The 24,722-nt window shown below is 41.1% G+C and overlaps 1 protein-coding gene across 2 annotated transcripts in view; it reads left to right on the forward strand.

Moving 5' to 3' along the window:
* The first annotated feature begins 1,112 nt into the window (after positions 1 to 1,112).
* HERC5 (HECT and RLD domain containing E3 ubiquitin protein ligase 5) overlaps positions 1,113 to 24,722 on the forward strand; it is a 42,056-nt gene continuing 18,446 nt past the window's right edge. The window contains exons 1-13 of one of the 2 annotated variants that reach the window (XM_073891937.1): positions 1,113 to 1,565; positions 3,884 to 4,004; positions 4,890 to 4,966; positions 6,255 to 6,476; positions 7,668 to 7,759; positions 8,268 to 8,398; positions 10,397 to 10,542; positions 11,688 to 11,764; positions 12,801 to 12,904; positions 14,461 to 14,520; positions 16,850 to 16,943; positions 19,805 to 19,994; positions 21,417 to 21,571. In XM_073891937.1, coding sequence (XP_073748038.1) covers positions 1,283 to 1,565; positions 3,884 to 4,004; positions 4,890 to 4,966; positions 6,255 to 6,476; positions 7,668 to 7,759; positions 8,268 to 8,398; positions 10,397 to 10,542; positions 11,688 to 11,764; positions 12,801 to 12,904; positions 14,461 to 14,520; positions 16,850 to 16,943; positions 19,805 to 19,994; positions 21,417 to 21,571 — 1,752 coding nt within the window. In that variant the 5' untranslated portion in view covers positions 1,113 to 1,282. The remainder of the gene's footprint in view (positions 1,566 to 3,883; positions 4,005 to 4,889; positions 4,967 to 6,254; positions 6,477 to 7,667; positions 7,760 to 8,267; positions 8,399 to 10,396; positions 10,543 to 11,687; positions 11,765 to 12,800; positions 12,905 to 14,460; positions 14,521 to 16,849; positions 16,944 to 19,804; positions 19,995 to 21,416; positions 21,572 to 24,722) is intronic. The other variant, XM_025873413.2, reaches the window with a different exon arrangement.

The raw sequence follows: 24,722 nt of genomic DNA on the forward strand, positions 1-24,722 counted from the left end.
GTACTGTAATATATATAAAGAACTTTGAGATACTAAGCAAATTAATAAATGGCAAAAGATATGAATAGACACTTCAAGTAAGAGACAGAGATTAGCACTAATAAGCATATGAAAAGATGCTTAACATCATTAAGCATTAGGGAAATGGAAATTAAAACCATATAAGACACACGTACAGACCACTGCAACTGCTATAATTACAAAGCCTGACAATACCAAATGTCATCAAGGATATAGAGGGACTGGCACTCCCATAAATTGCTGGGGGTAATGCAAAACGGCATAGCACCTTGGAAAGATCTGGTCGTTTCTTATATCATATTCATGCATGTATTTACCATACGATACAGCAATTCTATTTTTAGGTATTTACTCACAAGAAACGAAAACACTTAATCCACTCCACGACTGGCTCACAGTCATAGCACTTCTATTCACCGTAGCCCCAAACTGGAAAGAACTGAAAAGTCCGTGAATTGGTGAACGGATAAACAGCTAAATCCTTGTATACTCATCTGTCGTAATAACATTCAACAATAACTACTGACTGACCCACTACTGATGAAACACGGGATTAATCTCAAAAGCATTACGCTAAGTGGAGAAAAAAAAACAAACACAAAGACTGCACAGGTTTGACTCCATCTGTAAGGAATTCTCGAAGACGCAAACCGTACTGACAGAAAGCACATCAGCGGTTGCCAGGCACCGCAGTGCGGGCGGAGGGACTGACCGCGCGGCTCTCGGTTTCAGTTTCCTTGCGGTCGTGGGGCGGAGCTCGAAACCGAACGCTTAACTAGCTTTCCTTGCCACAATAGTTCCTGGAAATTCTGCAAGTCGGCCTGTGTCACTGCTCCTCCTAGCGGAACTGCAGTGTTTCTTCCAAGGTCACTAGGTCCAGGCGTTCGGGTGGCCACTGCTCGCCGGGGGACACCCCCTCAGCCCTGCCCACCCACGTCATCTGCCAGCACCCTGTTTACTCTGGCAGCCTTCCAAGCCCTCGGTGACCCGTTCGAGTTTCCCTTTCCTTTTCGATTCCGCCCCCTTACAAGCACAACGGTTTCGCTTCCTATTGGAACTGCGGGCTCCGCCCCCAAACAGCACGTTGCGAGCCGGCGGCCGAGCGGGGGCGGAGTAGCTGAGGCTGCGGTGCCTCGACGCCACTGCGCTGTCTGCCCGCTCCGGCTGCGCACCGCGACGCCGGGGTCGGTTTTCTCGCGAACTCCGTCTCCTCCGAAGTCCGGAGAGCCGAGGCGCGGCCGTGGAGCCCGGGAAAGCGGCGATGGAGCAGAGGCCGCGAAGGAGAGCTCGGGGCGGCGTGCGCCCGGTTCCCGGGCCGGTCCCCCCGCCCCGACCCGCAGCGCCGCGGCGCTCCGCGGAGCCGCCGGGCACTCAGCTCTGGCTCTTCCCCAGTGCCGCGGGCCTCCGCAGGGCGCTGCCCCAGAGGACCGAGGCGACCCGTCAGATGTGCTGCACGCGCGGGCGCCTCGTGGTGTTGGAGCGCGGCGGGGCCGGCGTCGAGGTCCACCAGCTGCCGGCGGGGAGCGACGGCGCCAAAAAGCCGAGTGAGTGGGGCGGGCAGTACCCCCTCCGCCCTCCCGCCTCGGGCTGGGGGTGTGAGGGTGGGCGGCCGGGGGCCCCAAGTGTAGCGCCTGCGGAGCGGCCCGAGGGTGGGTGTGGCGGTCCTTCCCTAAACGCGAAGGGAAGCTCAGGAGGGGACCCGACGCCGCAGCGGTCTGCGGTGGCCGCAGAAACGCGCCGGGCCGGGTGGCTTTTAAATTTCGCGCGTGCGAGCGCCTGAGCTCTCCCGTATCCGCGTTCCCAGTTGGCGCGGAGTTTGCAGGATGGTGGCGAGAACTGGGTCGCGCAGTCTGCAAGTAGCCCATGCGGAGGGAGCGCGCGTGCAGGCAGCATCTTCTTATCTAGTCCGCCGTTAGCATTGGTTTCTGTTGAAGTTCACTTTTCACTTACTCCTCTTTAGAACACAGCGGCTCCGATTTTGTGACCCTTTGGAGAATATAGTTCTCTTGTTCTCAACGATAATATCTTATATATGCAAACGATTTAAAGAATGCTTTCAGTTGCACTTCTCCGAGGTGGCAATCTCCGTAGATGAGGTCAGGAACTGTGGTTCCGATTTTAAAGGTGGAGGAAAGCAAGTGGCCATTCTTAATCTTGGAAATTTTGCCCGTCTGTTGAGTGAGGAAAATGGCATTTTACAGGTCGTTATGCTTTTAACTCGGGCGAAGTCGAGCATCTTTTTTTTTTTTTTTTTCCTATTGATCGTTTGCTTTCCTTTTTTGGTGACCTGTTTGTTCATATCTTAGACTGGCTTTTTAAAAATGGAGTTGTAATCTTTTTCTTATTTATTTGAAAGAGTTATTTGAACATTGAGTAAGAATAGCCCTTTGTCCGGCATAGACGTTGATGTTTTTCCCAACTTTAGTTGATGTTATTTTAGTCTCCTTAATCTTTTCTGTTAAGGCTTATGGATTTTGTGTTACAAAGCTATCCACACTCAAGTTTTTTTTTTTTTTTAATGTACTCATCTTTATAGCAATTTTAAGCTTTTACTTATGTTTTTAAGTAGGCTTGGTGGAGCCCAACGGGAGGCTTAAACTCATGACCCTGAGATCAAGGCCTGAGTTGAAATCAAGAGTCTGGGTGGGGCTTACCCAACTGAGCCACCCAGGCACCCCTTATGCTTTTATTTTTAAAGTTAAAATTTTGGATGCACTTGAAAATTATTTTGATTTAAGGAGGTAGGGGAACTTAGATTTGTTTCTCCAAGTGGCTAGTCTGATGTCAGTACCTTTTTTTGAGTAACCTTTTTTTTCCCCCCTCCCTGGCTCTTGAGTAACTTTTTTTTTCAACTGGTTGGAAATGCTGATCTCTGAAAAATATTACTGTTTAAACTGTTTCTTCTTCATTACCAAACTTTTTTGGTTCTCAGAGCATTTCTAGTATGAAGATTTGTGCTTGGAGATTTTTACATGAATAAATTCTATTTGGTTAGGTTAGAACCGAAAAGTAAAGTCCCACATCCAATTTTTGTGAACAAATTAAATGAGATAAGCGTAAATGGTAACTGAACAATTTTTAAGTCTCTTAACTTTTAGGAAGGGCTAAATATGCAATAATGCCAATAAAAATTATTTTGACAGCATGCCTCCTTAAAAATTAGTCCTCAAACACAATTCTTCCTTTTAAAAATACAGAACTTGGCTTCTTTGTGGAGCAATGAGGAGAGTTTTATTATTATGATTCGTTTTGTCTTTGGAAAGAGTTTATCTCAAAATACACAATATATATTTTCTCCTAAAATGAGTTATGTCATCCAGATACTGTTATATTTTCTTACAGACTTTTTCATTTCTGTCACTTCAAATTTAATTTCTCTGTCTCAATGTATTAAACAGGAATTTAAAAGCAAATATTTAATTGGTTATTTTTAAACTATATCGATTTTGTTTTATTTTATTTTTTTAGAGGGGGGAGGGACAGAAGAAGAGGGAAAGAAAGAAATGTAAGCAGGCGCCACACTCCTCCATCTCACAACCCTGAGATCGTGACCTGAGCCGAAATCAAGAGATGGGCTTAACTGACTGAGCCACCCAGATGCCCCAAAACTATATTCAATTTAAAACAAAGTATGAATCAGTGCTTTCCCAAATTGAAAAAAATCCATGGGTCAAAACAATAGTCATTGCTAATTGGTCTGCTTTTGTTCTTGAATTTTTCTTTAAAGAGAGGTTCATGTTAAGTCAAAGGTGGTCTAGTTGAAATTTTTTTCCAGGTGTTTTAAGTGTATTATAATGAAATAAATAATGATAATGGGTAATAACCAGAGTGATGATAGTTTCTGATTGGATTTGCTCTGCAGAGTGCATTAAATTAGGAAAAAAAATGAAGATACATTCCGTGGACCAAGGAGCAGAGCACATGCTGATTCTGTCCTCAGATGGAAAACCATTTGAGTACAACTATAGCATAGAACATGCAAGGTAGGGAACTTCTTTTTCTTTTATTAAAAGTTATTTAAAATGTACTCAAAAGGCAATCATAAGTTTTGTATTATGGTTTTATATTATGCCCTGCTTTACGTAGTGGCTCTTAAGTAAACAATTCTGAAATGACCAGTGAATTCCATCAGTGAGCTACAGCCAAGTTATGTCCCATAGACATCAGGTCTTGCTTTGACATTTATTTATTCATTTATTTTTTTTTAAAGATTTTTATTTATTTATTTGACAGACATAGACACAGCGAGAGAGGGAACACAAGCAGGGGGAATGGGAGAGGGAGAAGCAGGCTTTCCGCCGAGCAGGGAGCCCGATGTGGGGCTCAATCCCAGGACCCGGGGATCATGACCCGAGCCGAAGGCAGACGCTTAACGACTGAGCCACCCAGGCACCCCTTGCTTTGACATTTAAAAGAAACGGTTGTTAGTCTGCCTCACCCCAAATTGGTCTTCCACGGTCATTAATTCATTTACCCCTCATTATGAGTTAGATTATCAGAAATAAAAGTTTTCAGCGTAGGAGAAAAATACATTGTCATGGAATGATTTGTGAGACTTTTTCCAAGTAGATCATGTGAATTAGAACTTACTTTCATCTTGTGTTATTCCTGTATCATACAGTTACTGTTTGCAAAAGAGACTTGGAATCATCCTAATTACAATTATATATATAGTGCACATTATTTTCCTTTTAAACCACCAATTAAAACAGATGTAGTATTTTTTATAATTTTAGATGTACTGAATGTGAAGCAGTAAATTTAAATTTTTCTTTGAGCTTCAATCCCAGTTAAATACAATTAATTTTAACATCGATGTTGTGACTTCGATTGCGGTGATTGACATAAAATATATTTTCTTTCATCAGGTTTCAGTGCATTTTACAAGAAAAAAGTATAATTCAGATCACATGTGGAGATTATCATTCTCTTGCACTCTCAAAAGGTAGTTTTCTGGAATACTGTTTTTTAGAGGGAATAAATGTGTATATATGTAGAACTAGTAGAATGTATCTGCTTCACTTTGTAACAGACAAAAATAATGGTTTTGAATTTGATATGGTTCAGGGCACTTGTACTTTTTTTTTAAAGTAAGCTCTAGGCCCACCATGGGGCTTGAACTCACAACCCTGAGATAGAGTCGATAAAGAGTCACATGCTCTACCAACTGAGCCAGCCGGGCACCCCAAGGCACTTGCTAGAAAATAAAGAGTAATTTTTGGATGTATTAAAATCTCTAGGGTTCCATATTTACTGTTCCTACAATGTACTCTGTCAGATGACAAAACTAAAGCGATTTATTTACTTATTTTTTTTAAAGATTTTATTTATTCATGAGAGACACAGAGAGAGAGAGAGAGAGAGAGAGGCAGAGGGAGAAGCAGACTCCCAAGGAGCAGGGAGCCCGATGCGGGACTCGATCCCAGGACTCTGGGATCATGACCTGAGCCGAAGGCAGATGCCTAACCATCTGAGCCACCCAGGCGCCCCTAAAGCGACTTAGTAAAGAATTTGATATTAGATGTAGAATGTTTCTGGTTTTCATGGGCCCATTTCTTGAATTTGATTATAATATGTTCAGGTAGGTTCATTCTACCTGTCTTTGTCCGTTTGGGCTGCTATAACAAAAATACCATAGATTGGCTGACTTAAACAGCAGAAATTTCTTTCTCCCAGTTCTGGAGGCTGGAAGTCCAGTTCAAGGTGCCAGCAGATTTGGTGTCTGTGGAGGGCCTGTCTTCTTACATGGTGGAGAGGGCAAGAGAACTCCCTGGAATTTCTCTTCTCAGGGCACTAATCTCATTCTTGAGGGCTCCATCCTGATGAGCTCAGCTAATCCTAATCACCTCCCAAAGGTCCACCTCCTAATACCTTCACATTGAGGATTAGGATTTCAACATACATATATTTTTTTTGAGGGGGACATGACCATTAAGGAAGCCCACGATCTAGTGATGTGGGGCAAAGGTGGGTGTGCAGGGTTTATGACTGGTACATCACAATCTAGGAAGATAAGATTTGGGGAAGCCAGGACACAGCCTCTACCCTTGGAGGCAGGAGGTAAGGAAGTGCTGCTAAAGAGAAGATTTCTTCTAGTTTTTCTGTCTCAGACATAGGGGGAGTTGAATGTAAGAAACTGATAGTATAGTATGGGTAACATACATAATGCCCTAAGTTACTGTTTCCTGCACTTTAAACTTAATTAAGGCAGCATTTTGTTTGTTTATGTCAAGGTGGTGAGCTGTTTGCATGGGGACAAAATTTACATGGCCAACTTGGAGTTGGAAGACTGTTTGCCTCAATCCCCACGCCACAGATTGTGGAGAACCTCTCAGGAGTCCCCTTGGTTCAGATTTCCGCAGGAAAAGCCCACAGCGTGGCCTTGTCCATGTCTGGAAACATCTACTCGTGGGGGAGAAACGATTTGGGACAGCTAGGCCTGGGCCACGCCAACGGTATGGAGCCCTGCTTTCATGTTCCCATTATCAGATGTATTTGTTAGGTAAGAGGTGAGTTTGACACAGGCCCTCCTGTCAGAGATGGTTCAGGCCTTCACGGTCGTTGGTGCTGTTCTTCCTGGTTACCTCTGTCTTCAGGGCAGAAGCAATCTAGGAGGCAGGCGTCGTGCGGAAGTGGTTGCCGTGAGTGAGATACGCGTCAGGGGTGTGTGGGCTCAGGGAAAGAGCCCTGCACTGGTCGGAATACCTGGACCCTGCTTCCCGCTGCGCAGTCAGCTAATGGCAGGCCCTTACTAAGTCACCTAACTTTTCTCTAGGCCTTCTTTTCTTTTTCTGTAAAGCGATGGCGTTTGGATGGAATGATCTCCGAAGTGCCTTTGCACTCAAATGTCTACTAATACAGGTATATCCGTATTAGGACAAAAGGTTACTAATCTCTTCAGAAACTCACATATTCTAATCTTAGTCTATAACGTATCAATTATATCTGTATATGCAGATGTGGAAAAAAACCTGTAATTCCCACTATCGAACTGCTTCCACAAAGCAGATGGCAAACTTTCTTACGATCCCGAATACCCTCTTGGAGTTTTAGGTGTGGCAAATTGCTGCTTTATCAGCTGTGGTAATGTACCGGTTTTCCCCTGGGTTAGTGGATCTTTCCCCCATGTGGCCCAGTGCTAATTACTTAGAAGCAACCACAGTCAATGTTAGAAGAATATGCAAAGGAGGGAAAGGAATAAAGAGCAGTTAAACTGTTTTTGCTGAACTTCTAAGTGCTTTGACGAGGAAATTGTGAGAAGAAAGGAGAGGTAATGTAGGGCAGGGACACTGTTGTAGAGAATTTAAAAGAAAAGAAAGAATCTTTATGTTCATTAAAAGGGTGATTTTAGATGGGAATTGGAAATACCAGATATGCTGCAATTAATCAAGTTAGGCTAACAGGAGAAGAGTGGGTTCTGGGAAGTGGCTTGACACTTTCACGTGAGTTCTGCTCTGTGTGGCCCTTTGACCACTGCCTCACCCCCAGTTTTAGGCCAAAATAAATATACCAACATAGAGGCCTTTCTTGTCAGAAGGTGTTGGGAACTGTGGCTGCCGGCTGAGAGACAGTCCAGGTATGTTCCTAGTAGCGCGGAACTCCAGCGTCCTCTTTGGATCACGCCAGCTGTTCTTTTCCTTGCATAGGTGAAGATTTTCCTTCCCTTATTGAAGCACTGGACAATCAGAAAGTTGAATTTCTCGCTTGTGGTGGCTCTCACACTGCCCTGCTCACAACGGTGCGTGTATCCTTGACTCCGATGGTAATTCTGGAAGAACTTTGTAGTGGGAAAAGCACAAAATACCTGCGTGTGGGCACTTAGTATTTCCCTGAGAAGAAGGGTGACTTCCCACATGCAGGATTGTCCTCCTGATAATTTGGGGGCTTTGCTTTGACAGTCTTTTTTTTTTTTTTTTAAGATTTACTTATTTTAGAGAGTGTGTGCACACAAGCAGGGGAGGGGCAGAGAGGGAGAGAAGCAGACTCTACTCTGAGTGCAGAGCCCAGTGTGGGGCTTGATCTCATGACCCTAATATTATGACCTGAGCCAAAATCCAGAGTCAGACACTTAACCTACTGAGCCACCCAGGATCCCCTGATAGTCCTTTTATTAATTCACTTATCAGTGAGTAGTCCTTTTGTTAATTATTCAGTAATATCATGGAATTCAGTAATATTTTATTATTAAGTAGTATTGCTTACTGTTGTATTTTTCCAGAATCTGATAAGAAGTTTTCTTTCTTTAGGATGGGCTGGTATTTACTTTTGGTGCTGGAAAGTATGGGCAACTCGGTCACAATTGCACACAGAATGAATTAAGACCCCGTTTGGTGACTGAGCTCGCTGGGAATAGGGTGACCCAGATAGCGTGTGGAAGGTAAGTTGTAATGTGTCTGTGAAAATTGATGAAATCAATACCATAAATTTAGACAGGTGGTTTAATAAAACTCCCATCAGCTTTTTGATTGAGATAAAAGTATCAAACATTTTCACATGGGTGAAGATGCTTAATTTACATTATTAGATAATAATCTTTATTTTAGTATATGTATTTGATTTCATTGGCTTTTTTTTTTAAGATTTTATTTCAGAGAGAGAGAGTACACAAGTGGGGGGAGACAGGCAGAGGGAGAGGGAGAAGCAGGCTCCCCACTGAGCAGGGAGCCCGATGAGGGGTCGATCCCAGGACCCTGAGACCATGACCTGAGCTGAAGGCAGATGCTTAACCGATGGAGCCACCCTGGTGCCCCTTCATTGGCTTTTTAAAAAAATATTTATTTAAATAATCTCTTCCCAGCGTGGGGCTAAAACTCAGAACTCTGAGATCAAGAGTTGCATGCTCCTCAGACTGAGCCAGGCAAGCATGCCCTCCATTGTTTTGTTTTTTTTTTTTTAAATGAGAAAACTTACTCACTTTCTGTTGCCCCTTTAGTGAAATATCTTTGTAACTGTTCAAACACACTTTAACCTTTAAGAAAAGTATGTCATTTATTTGGGAAAAAATAAACATGAATCACAAAGGATTATTCATTGATGTAATGACTTTCTCACAACCCCCCAGAGGCCAACATACTGTTACTATAATTTTTTCAGAGTGATCACAGTAGAGGGTAAGACAAAGTCAGTGGTGGTTTGAGTAGAATATTCTGATAAGTTTGATTTTTTTTATAGCTTTTTTTTTAAATAAAAGTAGAAAAACTTGCTCAAACTCCTTGGCTTACTTAGTTATTCCTTGAACATCATTCAGTCCATTTCTCACCAGTGGGATTTTGGGTTGTGGTGAGGTTAAGAAATCTTTTCAATCAGATACTCTTCTTTTGGGCAATTCTTATTAAACAGGCAAATTCAGGCTGTATCTGAATATTGGGTTCATGTGTTTGTTTACCAAAATCCTTTGTGTAAAAAATTCGTGTATGTACTTTTCAGTCTATAGACCTATTCTTTTATGATCCTGGAGTAAAATTACATAAATGGATATTACTAAAGTAGACCAGATTATTGGGATGGTATGATTCTCTGCATTCAAGGGAACATTACCACCACCTTGGATTTTTAACGCTCATTCTTTTAAGTAGCATTTGTTAGAAGAGGAGTCTCATGTAAGAGATAGCTTAATACACACCAGGGCAGTTCCCCTACTAACAACAGGAGAATTCACTGGAAAGACGCTCAGAACTCACTGAAAACTGTTAAAGTCAGATTCCCATTTATTATAAGAGATGGATACAAATTAGAACCAAAAGAAGTGATGTATGGGACGGAGTCTAGGAGGAGTCCAAACAAGGAGCTTCTGCTGTCCAGTCCCCTTGGAATCACGGATGGGATGGTATTACCTCCTCCCAGCCCAGAACATGACAATGTGTAGAGTATTGCCCTTCAGGGAAGCGCACCCAAGTCCAGAGTTAATTGGGGTTTCGTTGCTAGTCCTGATTGATTGGATCATTGCCCCTGGCAGTGAACTGTACATCCAGCCTCTCCCAGTAGGTTGGGCTTCCATGTAGCCAGAGGGGCCCTTCCTGAGCCACCTGGGTCAACTGTAGGTGTGATCTCTGGAGCTTGCCATGAATAACAAAGACACTCCTATCACCTGGGAAATTCTAAGGGCTTAGAGGTTACCTCCCAGGAACTGAGGACAAAGGCAAATTGTTTACTTAACGCCTTCTAGAGTGGGAGAGGCCATGGAGCCAATCAGTAAGGGAATCATTATGGGTAAGGTCTTTGGGAAATAGAGGGAGCTCAGAAAGGATCGCCTAATTCCATCTCAGGAATTAGTTTAACTCACCGGGTAACCCAATTTCAACATTTTCCCGTGTTGCTGCGTGCTGTCTTCATTGTAGATAATTGAGAATTGACCGTATGTGCTTTTATTTAATAGGCGGCACACACTTGCCTATGTTTCTGATTTGGGGAAAGTCGTGTCTTTTGGTTCTGGAAAAGAAGGACAACTGGGAAACGGTGGAACACATAATCAGCTGATACCACTTCCCATGAAATCGCCATCAAATGAAGAACTCAAATTTGGTAAATTTTGTAGGAGCACAGGATTTGGCATAAATACCACTGTCAAGAAACTGATTTTTCTAAGTTTGTAATGTGACAAGGAAAAAAAATGTATGACTAAGAAGGGAGTTTCTCTAAACATTGGTTTCATTTTTTTTACTTGTAAAGAACTTAAAATATTCAGTATAATTAATGAAGTCAAAATAACCATTAGTGTTCTCTTACCCCTTCAGATTAAGATTAATGTGGCCCTAAAATGATAGAAGATTAAAAATAGATGATATGGATTCAGAGGTATATGCTGCAGGAGACCTATTAATTCCGTGGTGATTGGTTTTCACCTGGTAACTGACTCACAATCACCTAAACCCCCGAGAATGTTCTCTGTTCTATGCCAGGCACTGTTCTATGCCAGGCACTGTTAACTGTGCTTAGCCCTTACGTGTGTTACCTCACCTGTCCTTTAACAGTTCGGGGAGATGTGTGCTCTCAGGCTCATTTTACTGGAGGGTACAGAAACTTGGAGGGTGAAGGGTTAGCCAGTTCTTAGAGCCAGTCAGTGGTTTGGCTGGATTTGAACTGTGGCCTGAGCCACACACAGCTCCGAAACACTGCTATCAAAACTGTCTCAAGAGTACTTTGGTTACATACTTCTGAAACCTTAGTTGGTGACCCAAGGTACCAGAACCCTCTTAAGTTCTTCTGGGAAAATGAAGAGTAGGGTTATTTCTTTGAGCAGCTCATTTATTTGATTTCTTAAAACCACTTAGACTTTTGAAGTACTTATTTACATTCTTTATAGCCGGTAGTTACTGGTTAAATCTTGAGTTGTAGAATATGGCTTTTGGTAATGAGAGCTGAATTAAACCAGGGATCAGCTAACTAATCAAATACTGGTTTGACTATTTTATATATAAGTGTTTACATTAATTATTATGTCAGACTGATGTCACCTGTCAACCTTGTAGATCGCCTGTGTTTGCCAACTAGACTTTACTCTGAAGGAAATGTATATTTCTGCTTCATGGGTGGGAAATGTGTTGAGTCTCTGTATATCATAAAGAGAAAAGGACTAAGTTTAAGAAGAATCTGAAATGATTTAAATTGAGTGTGCATGTTTGTGCCAGTCAATTTCTGCACTCTTTCTTTTTCTGTCTCCCTTTCAGAAAGCCGTGCTTCAGAAAAGGAGTTAATATTGATTGCTGGAGGGAATCAAAGCATTTTGCTCTGGATGGGAAAAAAGGTAAAAATAGATCTCTAGATGTTTTATAACTTGGTATTTTAAGCAAACTGAAGGGTTTCAGGATCCAAGTGTGGTGAATTCCAAAATCGTCTAGTTCCTAAGCTGACCTTTAGGGAATAAACATGGATCCTTTATTGTCGAAAATAACATAAGTATTGACTCAAAGAAATCAGCAGATTTGTCTCTGGTAAGTGTCAAATCAGATTTCCTCAGATCTTTCCTTTGTCCTGCCAATGGTATTAGGTCGGTATCCTAGCAAACCATCAGGTTGACATTCTAACATGATTTTGCTGGCCAGTACTAAAAAAGACCCCAGGTTCACAGGCCTGTGAATCATGAGTTCATAACCTCCCCCTACTTTCCTTAGGCAAACCAGGTTCCTCCCACTCCTGCACAAAGGATCTTCCCCTTGAGGCTGTGATGCTCATTTTAATCTGATTATATGTGTAGGAAGTCCTGAGTGTTGGACCACTCAGAAGTTTACCTTGAATTTAAGCCCCTTGGACAAGAAATTGACGACTAGGCAAACAAATGATCGATTACATCTTGGTGAAATCTTACTTCAGGATTTCCCACAGCTATATTATCCGTATTTATTTATTTATGTATTTATTTTAAAGATTTTATTTATTTATTTCAGAGAGAGAGAGAATGAGAGAGAGAAAGCACGAGAGGGAAGAGGGTCAGAGGGAGAAGCAGACTCCCTGCTGAGCAGGAAGCCCGATGTGGGACTCGATCCCAGGACTCCAGGATCATGACCTCAGCCGAAGGCAGTCGCTTAACCAACTGAGCCACCCAGGCGCCTCTATATTATCCGTATTTAAAGATCAGTATTGGGGCGCCTGGGTGGCTCAGTCGTTAAGCGTCTGCCTTCGGCTTGGGTCATGATCCCAGGGTACTGGGATCGAGCCCCACCAAAAAAAAAAAAAAATCAGTATTACCCTGTATCCTTAGAATGTGCCTAAAAGTTGAAAAGTTGGACACCTATTTCTGTGGTGTCTCAATTGCTGTGTTTTATTTGCTTGTTTATGTACAGAATCCCTATGTTAATCTGAGGAGGAAAATTCCTACACTGAATGAAGGGACCGTAAAGAGGTGGATTGCTGATGTGGGGACTAAACAGTGGCAAAATACAAAAAGGTACAGCCCCTGTGCTCTCTGCTCATAGAGTTCTGTAAAGTAGCCTTTCCCCGCTGACTGGTTCTGCATAGTAAGAGATGTGAGGTTTTGTGGTCCGCCATGGTCCATCAGCCAGAGGTCTTCGGAGAAACTGAACCGATAGATAGGGGTGTGTGTATGTGTGTGTCTGTGTGTGTGTGTGTGTGTGTAGACAGATTTATTTTTAAGGGTGTGTATGTATGTGTATATAGACAGATTCATTTTTAAGGAGTCGGTTTACGCAGTTGGAGGAACTGACGTGCGTGTGTGTGTGTGTGTGTGTGTGTGTGTGTGTGTGTGTATAGACAGACTTATTTTTAAGGAGTTGGCTTACGCAGTTGTAGGAACTGACAAGTGCTAAGTAGGTAATGCGGGCCAGCAGGCTGGAGACCCAGGGAAGAGTTAGTACTGCAGCTTGAGTCAGAAGGCAGTCTGGAGGCAGAATTCTCCATGCCTGGGAACCTTTTTCTTTTTAGGCCCTCCATGATTGGATGAGGCACACCCACATTATGGAGGGTGATCTTTACTCAGAGTCTGTTGATCTGAATGTGAATCTCCTCTACAAAATATCCTCACGGCAACATCTGGATTGGTGTTTGACCAGATACTTGGGTTACCGTAGCCTAGCCAAGTTGACACATTAAAATTGAACATCACAGCTAACATGTAAGCTCCTTGAGGGCAGCTTTCTTTACTGGAGGACCTCTCTGGATCTCTGATATGTTTGCATATATTGTGACTGTTCTGAGTAGGAGATACAACCTATATCATTTCCCTACACTCTTTGACCTTGGAACCACTTGTCTGTGGACCTCCTCTTCACAGCTGAACAGTGTGGGCAGTTGTGGCTTAAAACGATACAACTCCTACCATCTTTAAAGATTATACTTTTACAAACGTTTCCTTTTAGAGCTACTTTTAGATATGGTTTCCTAATTGCGAAAAGCAGTTGTATAAAATAGCTGCATCACAGTCTGCATGGACGATCAGGAACTGTGCTGGTGACTGCACTCACCTTGCTGAGTGCTGCCTAATGTGTGGAATTGTCAGAACACTGTGTCTCTTACTCCTGAAACCGAGATGACATTCTCCATCAACTGTACTCCAATAATTTAAAAAAACCTACTCGTGCTTTTACTTCCAAGTTGGAACTGAGCCTGCTCTCCTCACTCCCATTCTGCCATTTAATTTCTGGTAATTTTTTTCTGTTCTGCTTAAGTGGAACAAACATAGATAGGACTTGGAGAGCTGGGTGGGATAGGAATGTCTTATTTATTCAAGGACATACCCTAGGTCCGCCCTTTACCTCTTTCCCTGTGGCTTCTCTGAGTACACACCTTTTTATTACTCACATCTGCCACTGAAATTTTGAGATTGGGAAAATGGAATAGACTTTTAGATGCCCAAGGCAAAATGCAAACAAATCAGAGACAGAGAAGTTTGAAGGATGGTTAGGAGATGTTTTATTTATCATATCTCATGCTATAAGGAGGCATACAGTATGATTTGTTTTAACCACCATCTTATTCCTAATACAGGGAAATCAGAGAGATATTTTCATCTCCTGCTTGTCTGACTGGAAGTTTTTTAAGGGAAAGGTAATATTTATGATGTATTTATAAAGTTTAAGATCCTGTTAAAAATACTGTGTGTAGCATGGTGACTGTAGTTAATGGATTATATATTTGAAAGTTGCTGAGAGAGTAGATCTTGAACGTATTCATTATAAAAAAAATTGGGGGGCACCTGGGTGGCTCAGTGGGTAAGCGACTGCCTTCGGCTCAGGTCATGGTCCTGGGGTCCTGGGATCGAGCCCCGCATCAGGGTCCCTGCTCAGCGGGGAGTCTGCTTCTCCCTCCCCTTGCTCTTGTGCTCTTGCTCTCTCTCTCTTTTTCTTCCTCCCTCTCAAATAAATCTTTATAAAAAAGGAAAAGAAAATTTTAACTGTGTGGTGATGGATGTCAACTAGATGTCTATTATGTGGTAATTATTTTGCAATATATATATGTCAATTCATTATGTTGTACACACCTGAAACTAATATAATGTTATATGTCAATTGTATTTCAATAAATGAAAGATTGTAAAGAAAATGGCATGAGGGTAAAATAATTCGTTCTGTGTTTGTCTTTTTATTTTTTTTAAAGATTACTTATTTATTTGAGAGAGCGAGAGAGTACATGAGATGGGGGAGCGTTAGAGGGAGAAGCAGGCTCCTCTCTGAGCAGGAAGCCTGATGTGGGACTCGATCCCAGGACTCTAGGATCATGACCTGAGCCGAAGGCAGTCGCTTAACCAACTGAACCACCCAGGCGCCCTGTGTTTGTCTTTTTAAAAATTAACTCTTTAAAAAAATTTTATTTCTGTTCTAGAGAGAGAGCACGCACATGTGTGCGGGGTGGTAGGCAAGAGGGAGAGGGAAAGAGAGAATCTCAAGCAGACTCCCCACTGAGCGTGGAGCCCAACATGGGTCTCGATCTCACAACCGAGATCATGACCCGCGCAGAAGTCAAAGGTTGGACACCTAGCTAACTGAGCCACCTAAAAATTAACTTTTTGTAATGAAAGCAAATACATGCGCACTGTAGAAAATGTCAAAAATAAAGACCTGTGACTGAAAAAAAAAATGAAAATCACGCATAATCCACCACTTGAGGAATAGCTTTTGTGTATATCTTTTTTTGTGCAAATTTATTTTTTTACTAAAAATGTGGTTATTTTATATATTACTTTATACTTAATGTACTTGTCCATATCCTATTTTATTCAGTTCCTATTATTCAGTAGTTTTCTTTAATGTAATTTTAATGGCTGCATGGTATTCCATGGGAAGGACATACCTTAATTCATTTAACAATTTACTATTACAAGGTGTTAAGGTTTCTTTGAATTTTTAAATATGAAAGAATGACTTTGCACCTTTTTTCCTAATTATTTATATATTTATCTTAAGAATGTTTTCTAATTTGAGACACTAAATATTTGTATTATTTTACAAACAATGTGTCTATTTCTAAGACATCGAACATAAATATGTTAATAAATGTAATTCACAAGTTAAGATACTTAAACACTTCATTAGTAATTTTTTTTTAAAGATTTTATTTGAGAGAGAGAGAGAGAAGGCATGAGCCAGAGAGAGAGGGAATAGCAGGCTCCCTGCTGAGCAGGGAGCTCAACGTGGGGGACTGATCCCAGGATTCTGGGATCATGACCTGAGCCAAAGGCAGACGCTTAACTGAGCCACCCAGGCGCCCCTCATTAGTAATTTTCTGTTGCAACACTAAGAATTTACTGCTTTGAAGCCCCCTCATCTTTTTTGAAAGGTTTATTCATTTATTTATTAGAGAGGGAGAGTGGGCATGAGTGGGAAGGGCAAAGGGAGCGGGAGAGAGAATCTTAAGCAGACTCCATGCTGAGTGTGGAGCCTGAGGTGGGGCTTAATCATTTATGTATGACCTGAGCCAAAACCAAGTCAGATGCTTAACTGACTATGCCACCCAGGCGTCCCTGAAGCCAGCCCCCTTTTTTGACCCTGGCGCAGTTCACGTAACTGGGAGAAATGGTCATTTTTTTCAGAAATGGGGAAAAACCTTTTTTTTGTGTGTGTGGCTGTTTTTGTAAAATAAATATTTAAGATAACATAATATCTGAGTTAAACTTGGATAGTATATATATTGTTAATGTGGTCTTGGTAGTTTTTAGCCTTTTAGAAATCATAAGTGGTCAACTACATTTCAATTGAATTTATATTTAGCCAAGTTACGTTTATTATAAAGTTGAGGGAAAAAGTAATTTTATTGAAATGAAATAAGGTTTAGAAGAAACACTTCATCTGGATAAATAATCTGATAAAACACTTAATTTTGAAGTGTCCTGTTCCATTTACTTACCCATCTACTTTTAAAATTTATCTTCCTTCTATAGAAAAGCTCCGGAAACAATGCTTACTCACTTGGACTTAAATAAAGCAAGAAACGCCTTTAAAGAGTTAACCCAGAAGGACTGGATTGCTAACACGGTGGTATTCTTTAAATTCTTATTTAGAGAAAGAAAATACACAAACATTTTTTTGTAAGAATTCAGAATTTGAGAAGAAATACTTTGTTTCAGGAGAGTCTCTGAGACCGTAGCACATCCAGATTCGGTGAAATTCAGATAGCATTCAGGAGTTGGCCCCCTTGGCGGTGAAATGGTTGCTCTGGTAGTCACATAGACGACAAATAGTCTAAATGGTTCGTCTGTACACACACACACACACACACACACACACACACACACACACACGCACGCACCTATAAATAGATGCATACACTCTATAGAGGGAATTTTGTCAGCTCATGGCTATAAGGAAGATGATTGAAGGATTTCTTGAGATTGGTACACTAGAATACAAACATAATTATTTACAATTATTTTAAACGTAAGTGTAGAAATGAGAACACTTTTTGGTATGAACATCCCCCTTACGTGGGACTACCTGGATTCTTTTTCTCTGTTTTGTTCTATTGCACTTCCTTTCTATAGGTTCTAGAATGTTCTTTGGGGGATTGCTGCTTTGTTTCAGTGCTGTTATTATTGTCTTTAGTTTCCCACTTCACCAAATGCTCCAAACATGTTTCCTTTATTAGGTTAGCCTTTCTTGATGTAGCCTTTATTTATTTCTCTGTTTTCTTACACTGCTTGATCTAGGGGTAGTACTTTTTATGTTCTCTCAATCTGTTTCTTTCCTGGTCTCACTCTCGTTCCATTTCTCTCTCTCTGGGCCCCTCTCCCTTCTTTTCTCCCCTCCCCTCCGCTCTGCTCGCTTCTCCTCTCCCCTCCCCCTTCTTCCTCCCTGTCCCCCCTTCTCCCTCCCTCTCCCCCGTCTCCTCCTCATTTGCTCTTGGCCTCTGTTTCTGTACGTCTCATTCTCTTTCTCACTCGGTCTCCCTGTCATCTCTACCTCCTTCCTCTCTTGCTTCACCTGTTCTCCTGCTCTATCCTCCAGAACCAGCATTCTCTCTCCGAGCTGCAGGGTCTCTTTACACACACAGCTTTCTCTTGAGGGAAGATGAAAAGTTTAATTCTGTTAACCTTGGCAGAACCATGGCCCTATTAGGGGTCTGAGGTAAAATGGATCCCTAATTACGTACCTTTATCAGGACTCTGCAGCATTTAGTAGGAAGATCACCACTTCTGCATCTGTGGAGGGAAGAATTTGGGCCAATTCCTCACTAGAGCTAATTATACCTTGGTTGTGCGAGAACAATATTGTATGATACGCAGTCGACATAATCATAGAACAGTCTTAGGTTATTTCAGACCAGAGAGTTGGCTAGAAGACCTGTAATGTTTCTATTTTGAGGTTTCTGTGACACAGATTCACAGACTTTTGCAGTGCATTTCTTTACTCAGCAGACACTTGAATGCTTGCTCTGTCTAGGGCACTGTGGTGCAGACTCCTGGTGAAAATGGAAGAGACATGCTCCCTGTCTTATAAAACAGTTAGGGACACAGACACAAACATGCAGGTATTAGTGGGAAGACTGGGTGTGTTTTACACTCCACTGTCTTCCCTAATGCCTCACTTAGAACCTAGTTAGTGAATAATAAATATTTCTGGATGAATGAATTTAGTCATCACTAGGGCAGTGGATGGTCATCTCTACTTAGAGTACTCAAAACAAGGTCCCCAGAGGAAATACGAGTTTACCATGTGCCTACCTCAGAAAGGTCATTCCTGGTAGTCAGGGAAGTACACTGAGGCACACGTGTGTGGAACAAGATGGCTGAAGTGAGAGGATCACAGAGTTCTGCAGGGTTGGGGGGAGGTTGGGAGATTTGGTGATGTGGCAGCTGATGAGCACCGAGGGAGGAGGGATGTGTGATACCGAGAGGTGTAAAATAGAGTAGTTGGATATGTGCACTCCAAAGACTGAACCATGTAGTAGGAGCCTGGCATAGTGTTTTGATATAAAAGTAGGTAATTATAAGAATTTGTACATTTAGAGATCTCATTTAGCTCATATCATAATTTAATAATTAAGTTTGGGCTTTGGAGTCAGAAAGATCCAGAAGAGGTTCCCACTTAGTTCTGTGCCCTTGAGCAGATACAGATTTCCTATCTATAAAATGGGGTTAATAATACCATGTATGTTCTTAAAGAACTACAAGGATTAAATGACCTAATTAACATATGTAAATCACTTAGCTTAATATCTGACAAATGAGTATTCTACAAATAAGTATAGCTTCTCACTGGGTTTTGAAACAAATTATTTCTGTTATCTGGGCACATCTAACATAAACATTCAGAATTGCATTTGAATTTTTCTTGAACACTTGTATTCTGAATTGGGGAAATGGTAAATGGAGATTGGAAGGATTAAAAGCTTGAGTTTGTAGTGGAGAGAGTTTGTGATGAGGCAGGTGATCCTCTGAGGAAGCCATGTTGGTTTATGTTGCTGGAGTTACTGCTTTTTTTTGTGTGGGGTTATTAATTACATGTTACTTTTTGGGGTTCTTACACATTCTTTTTCTTTAAAGATAATGAGGTGTGATAGTGGAATGAGGGGGTAGAATGTAGTATTTATTATTGGGAGGGCTGCCTGTTAGTTCTGAATTCCTTGTTCATCCAGTATAACTCTTAGATGATTTCTTCTCCACCTCCTTCATGCTTCACAGCAATTAAATGGGATAACACTTGTCACGTATCTGCACCTCGGGTAGTTGGGAGGCTACGTGAGATTGGATGTAAACATGGGTTTTAGGACTGAATGATTATTCCAGTTTCTTGGTGGAATGAAACTCCAGGTTCTAGATTTTACTTTATTACAAGTTGCATCCAGTTCTTGCTGTGTTTTGAGTGTCTTTTTTTTCCCTGATCCTTTTTGACCACAGATAACCACATGTCTCAGGGATAATCTGCTCAAAAACCTTCCATTTCATTCTCCACACCAAGAAGCTTTAGAGATTTTCTTCCTTCTCCCTGAATGTCCCATGATGCATGATTATAACAACTGGGAGAGCCTGGTGGTTCCGTTTGCAGAGGCTGTTTGTGCCATGAGTGACCAATCTTTAGGGGTTCTGGGTAAGACTGATGATTTACATTTAAAAATACTCTAATCACCCTCTCAGTGGAAATGGACCCCTGCTAAAGTTAGAGCAAAACTTAAGTAATTGTAAATATGTTCCTGTTTTTTTTTTAGTTCATATTCTTAGCATATTGTAAAGGTGCTGTAGTAATTATTAGAGTCATCCAAAATAGATTGTTTTACTACCTTTTTAGAGTTCTTGTAATGGTACATGTGTGTTTGGTCATGAGGTCCTTTGTTCTCAACTTTTCATTATGAAAAATGTCATACATAGAAGTTGAAGGAACAGTACGTGAAGATCCATATCCCCTCTACCTTAGAGCCAATGGCCGTTAACCTCTTGCCATGTGTGCTTCCCTCTTGGAGCAGATTACCTTTTATTTTTGCTGAAGTACTTGAAAGTAAGTTGGAAACGCCATGACATTTCACCCATACTATTTCAGCATACATCTCTTAAGAATATGAGATCCTACATTGCCACGTCATTATCACACCTAATAAAATTAGTCCATATTTCCATAATATCCAGGCCATATTTGAATTTTTGCACTTGTCCCAAAAGTATTTTATAGCCTTTTTTTTTTTTTGTTAAGAGTCTAGGTCAGTTGTCCTGTAGAATGCCCTACATCTAAATATGTCTGATTATTTCCACTTTTCCTTGTATTTCGAGTACACTTGAAGTACCTTTCCCTGTATTTTGAGTACACTGGAAGTCAGCTCTAGGGGCTTGAGTAGATTTTAATGAGGTTTTTGACACAAGCATCATATTCAGCCCAAGGAAGTCCATTTTTTCTTATGTTTTATTAAATCTAGGTAAGTGATGGAAAACTAGTTTAAAGCATTTTTTGGTTTTTTACAGTGCTGAGAGGTGCTTGTGTTTTTTTTTTTTCTTCTTTTGAGGAAACTCTAGGACCAACATGGGGCTTGAACTCATGACCCTGAGATTAAGAGTTACGTGCTCTATATACCCAGCCAGACACCCCCAGAGTTGTTTTCTTTAAAGTAGGCTCCACGCCCAATGTGGGGCTTGAACTCACAACCCTGAGATTGAGTTGCATGCTCTACCGACTGAGTCAGCCAGGCGCCCTAAGGGGTGTTTTTTAAGAGTTAAAAACTCATGCTGGGAGTGAGAAAAGAAAGTTGTGCAATTGTGATTAATTCTTAAATCGGTTTTTAAAACCGCATGCTCTTTTATCTGGGCAAAAAAAAGTGACTCATGTTGTCGGGATTTTTCCCACAAATTAATTAGATTAAGTTTGTGGTTTTGTTACTGTCAAGGGATTTTTCTTGAGGACATTAAATTCATAAACTTTTCATTACAGTTGTGTTTACTAAAAAGTTTATTACAGATGTCTTTTTTGTAACTGATACATATGAGAAATGACATGACAACAGTGACTTACCTTTGTATCCCTCAGAGGAGTACTGGGCGTCTCTGCAGGAACCCGCGTTCATCAGGCTGGTCCAGATGTTTAAAAGAGCCATCACTGCTCAGCTCCAGTACTGGACCGAAAGCTCTGAGAACAACTACCACGTTAAAGCTCTCCTAGAAATACTGAAAAAGCTGCATAGGGTAAGGGCTCTTTCAGACACTCATGGATTTTTATTTTGCTGTCAAAAGTCCCTTGGTTTCAACCGGCCTGAATCTTAAGCAGACTCAGGAAACACATTTATATTGTTATTTTTAAGTTTTTGTTTTCTGTGAATTAAGTCATGCTTATCAAGGAGCATATGTACTTATCTGTGTGCAGTTTGAAGAAAAGTAATGAAATAGACAGTAGTGTAAGTACTGCCCATGTTATTAACAAGGACACTGTTGTCAGGACTTTAGAAATGCCTGTGTATCTCACACCCCCTCACCTGCAGATAGCCATGATCCTGGATTTGGGGTTAATCATTCCCTTTGCTGTTTTAGGATTATATGTATTTCTAGAGACCGTGTTGCTTAATTTTGCCGTTTTTGAAATCTATATGAATGGAATACATGCTTGTTATGTAACATTTTGTTTTATAGATTCATCCAGATTAATATTTATGGCTGTATTTCATTCATTTTCATTTCTGTATTGTAGTCCATAGTGTGAATCTTCCCATAATCATCCATTCAGGTATTGAGATGGGTATATGTGCTGCTTGCAGTTCTTTTGGGGAGGAGATGTTCTTCTTTGAGAAAACATACTGCTGTAAATATTTTTGTACATATCTCTTGGCATGCGTGTGTTAAAAGAGTTGGCTTTTAGTTTCCATACCTAGTTCTGGCCTTGGTAGCCTGTAGGATATGCGTGTGTTCTTTGTTGGTAGTGATAAACTGCCTTCCAGAATGGTTGGACTGATTTCAGTCCTCTCCAGGAGATGATGAGAATATCTGCTACTCCAAGTCTAACTTTAAAATTTGGAAAATGTTTTCAGTATTAAATGATACCAAATTATGATTTTAATTCTGTTTCTCTGGTTCTAATACATGAGAACATGTTGTCATATTTATAATTGCAGTACTTTTTTCTTCTTCTGTAAAATGTCTGACTTTTGTTCAGTTTAAATGTGCTTGACTTTTTTTTTTTTTAACTGAGTATAGGAGTTCTTTTTATTTTGTAAATGAGTTCTTTGTCAGTTATGTGTGTTGCCGATATCATATCCCAGTTTGTTGTTTGTCTGTTCACTTTGTGGTGTTTTGTTTTGTTTTCTTGATGAACCCACGTTCTTAGTTTTAATACAAATAAATCTACTCCTTTATAGTTCTTACTCTCTGGGTCTTGTTTTAAGCTTTGTTTTTTCTTCACGTTTTTAAGTTAATCACCCTAAATCAGGAGGCAGCAGGGTTTCCATTGGAGCCACAGCCACTGCACTCTGAGCTCATAGCATGAAAGCGGCTGGAGGCAGTACAATAATGAATGGGTGAGGCTGCGTTCCAACAAGACTTGGGCCTGAAGGCTGCCCTAGACTGGTAACAGGGATGATAGCTGGGGCCAGAAGAGTACAAACAGAGGCCCATCTACCTATGTCTAACGTTTAGAAGGTTAGAAATCTAGGTAATAAACTGTGGAATAATTTACTCTAAAGTAAAATATACCCTACCCACCCATCTTGACAAATAAACCTTCCTAATGACAGGGGAGGCCAGATTTGAATTTAGAAATCTCAGACTCTTCACAGAGTTTTGCATGAGAGGTGGAGGCTCAGACAGAGGCCTCCCCAAAACCTCTGCCTTCTTTTCCTACCTTGGTTTTGTCTCACATTTGGGGTATCATGGACCCATATGTGGACACCTCAGCCCATCTGTCTGCACTACATCCCTGCCTCCACAGCAGCCACACCGTAGCCATCTCTAGAGCCTAAGGGTGTGCTCAGCTCTAATACAGTCCACTCTCCAGAGACCACGCAGGGGAAGAGGCCTGCGCATGTGCTCAGGTCCCATTAGCCCAGCAGGCTCATTACTTTTACTTTTTTGAGAAGGGGATTGGCTGGAGGAAGGCCAGGGCAAGGACCAAGAAATAAATCATGGACCTGGATCAGAGGCCACTTTTTTTAAAGATTTTATTTAATCAGCAGAGACACAGCGAGAGAGGGGACACAAGCAGGGGGAGTGGGAGAGGGAGAAGCAGGCACATCGGGGTTCGATCACAGGATCCCGGGATCATGACCTAAGCTGAAGGCAGATGCTTAATGACTGAGCCACCCAGGCGCCCCAGCAGAGGCCACTCTTAACCCAGGTCTAAAGGGAGTATTGATTTTTAGCTTTGCCTTTACAATTTGGTGTTTAATCCAATTGGAAATTTATTTTAAATTAATTTTTTTTTAAGATTTTATTTATTTGACAGAGAGAACACAAGTAGGCAGAGCGGCAGGCAGAGAGAGAGGGAGAAGCTGGCCCCCACTGAGCAGGGAGCCCGACACGGGGCTCGATCCCAGGACCCTGGGATCATGACCTGAGCTGAAGGCAAACACTTAACCAACTGAGCCACCCAGGGCCCCTATTTTAAATTAATTTTTGTTATTTTCCATATGAAAACAATTACCTAGCACCACTTACTGAAATTCTGTCCCTTCCCTAATGATAGGCAATGCAAACAAAAAAATCTTACTGGAAATTTGATTTGGAGTTGCATTGAGTCTGTATTTCACTTCGGGGAGAATTGACATCTTTACTATTCTTAATCTTGGTGGTGTCTATTTCTTCCACTTATTAGGTAGTCTTTAAAGTCTTGCAATAAAATTCTGTTATTTTACTGTGGAAGTCTAGGCTATGTTTAGTTAAATCTATTCCACCATATTTAATTTTTTTTAGATTTTGTAGATGGTAAATTTTAAAACTTATATTCTCTCGTTTGTAGGAGTGCATTTATATATTTGCATTTATTATATATATATACATATATATTATAATTTCCACATTACATCTAATAATTTACCTGTAGATTATTTTGTATTTCCTATGCAGCTAATCATAACTTTGAAAAAAAGTAATGTTTTTTTTTTTCCCCACATTTTATTACTTTCCTTTGCTGTGTTGCACTGGTTAAACCTTCCTGTACAATGTTGAATAGAAGTGTTGGCAATAGTAGATTCCTTATTTTGTTTGTGATTTTGTTTATTTTTAAAGATTTTATTTTATTATGAAGTAATCTTTACACCCAATGTGGGGCTTGAACTCAAAACCCCAGGATCAAGAATTGCATGCTCTGCAGACTGAGCCAGCCAGGTGCCCCTTGTTTGTGATTTTAAAG

Source organism: Callorhinus ursinus, unplaced genomic scaffold (genome assembly GCF_003265705.2).
Source record: "Callorhinus ursinus isolate GAN/ISIS: 27379988/994484 unplaced genomic scaffold, GSC_fseal_2.0 scaffold4, whole genome shotgun sequence".
Lineage (NCBI taxonomy): Eukaryota > Metazoa > Chordata > Mammalia > Carnivora > Otariidae > Callorhinus > Callorhinus ursinus.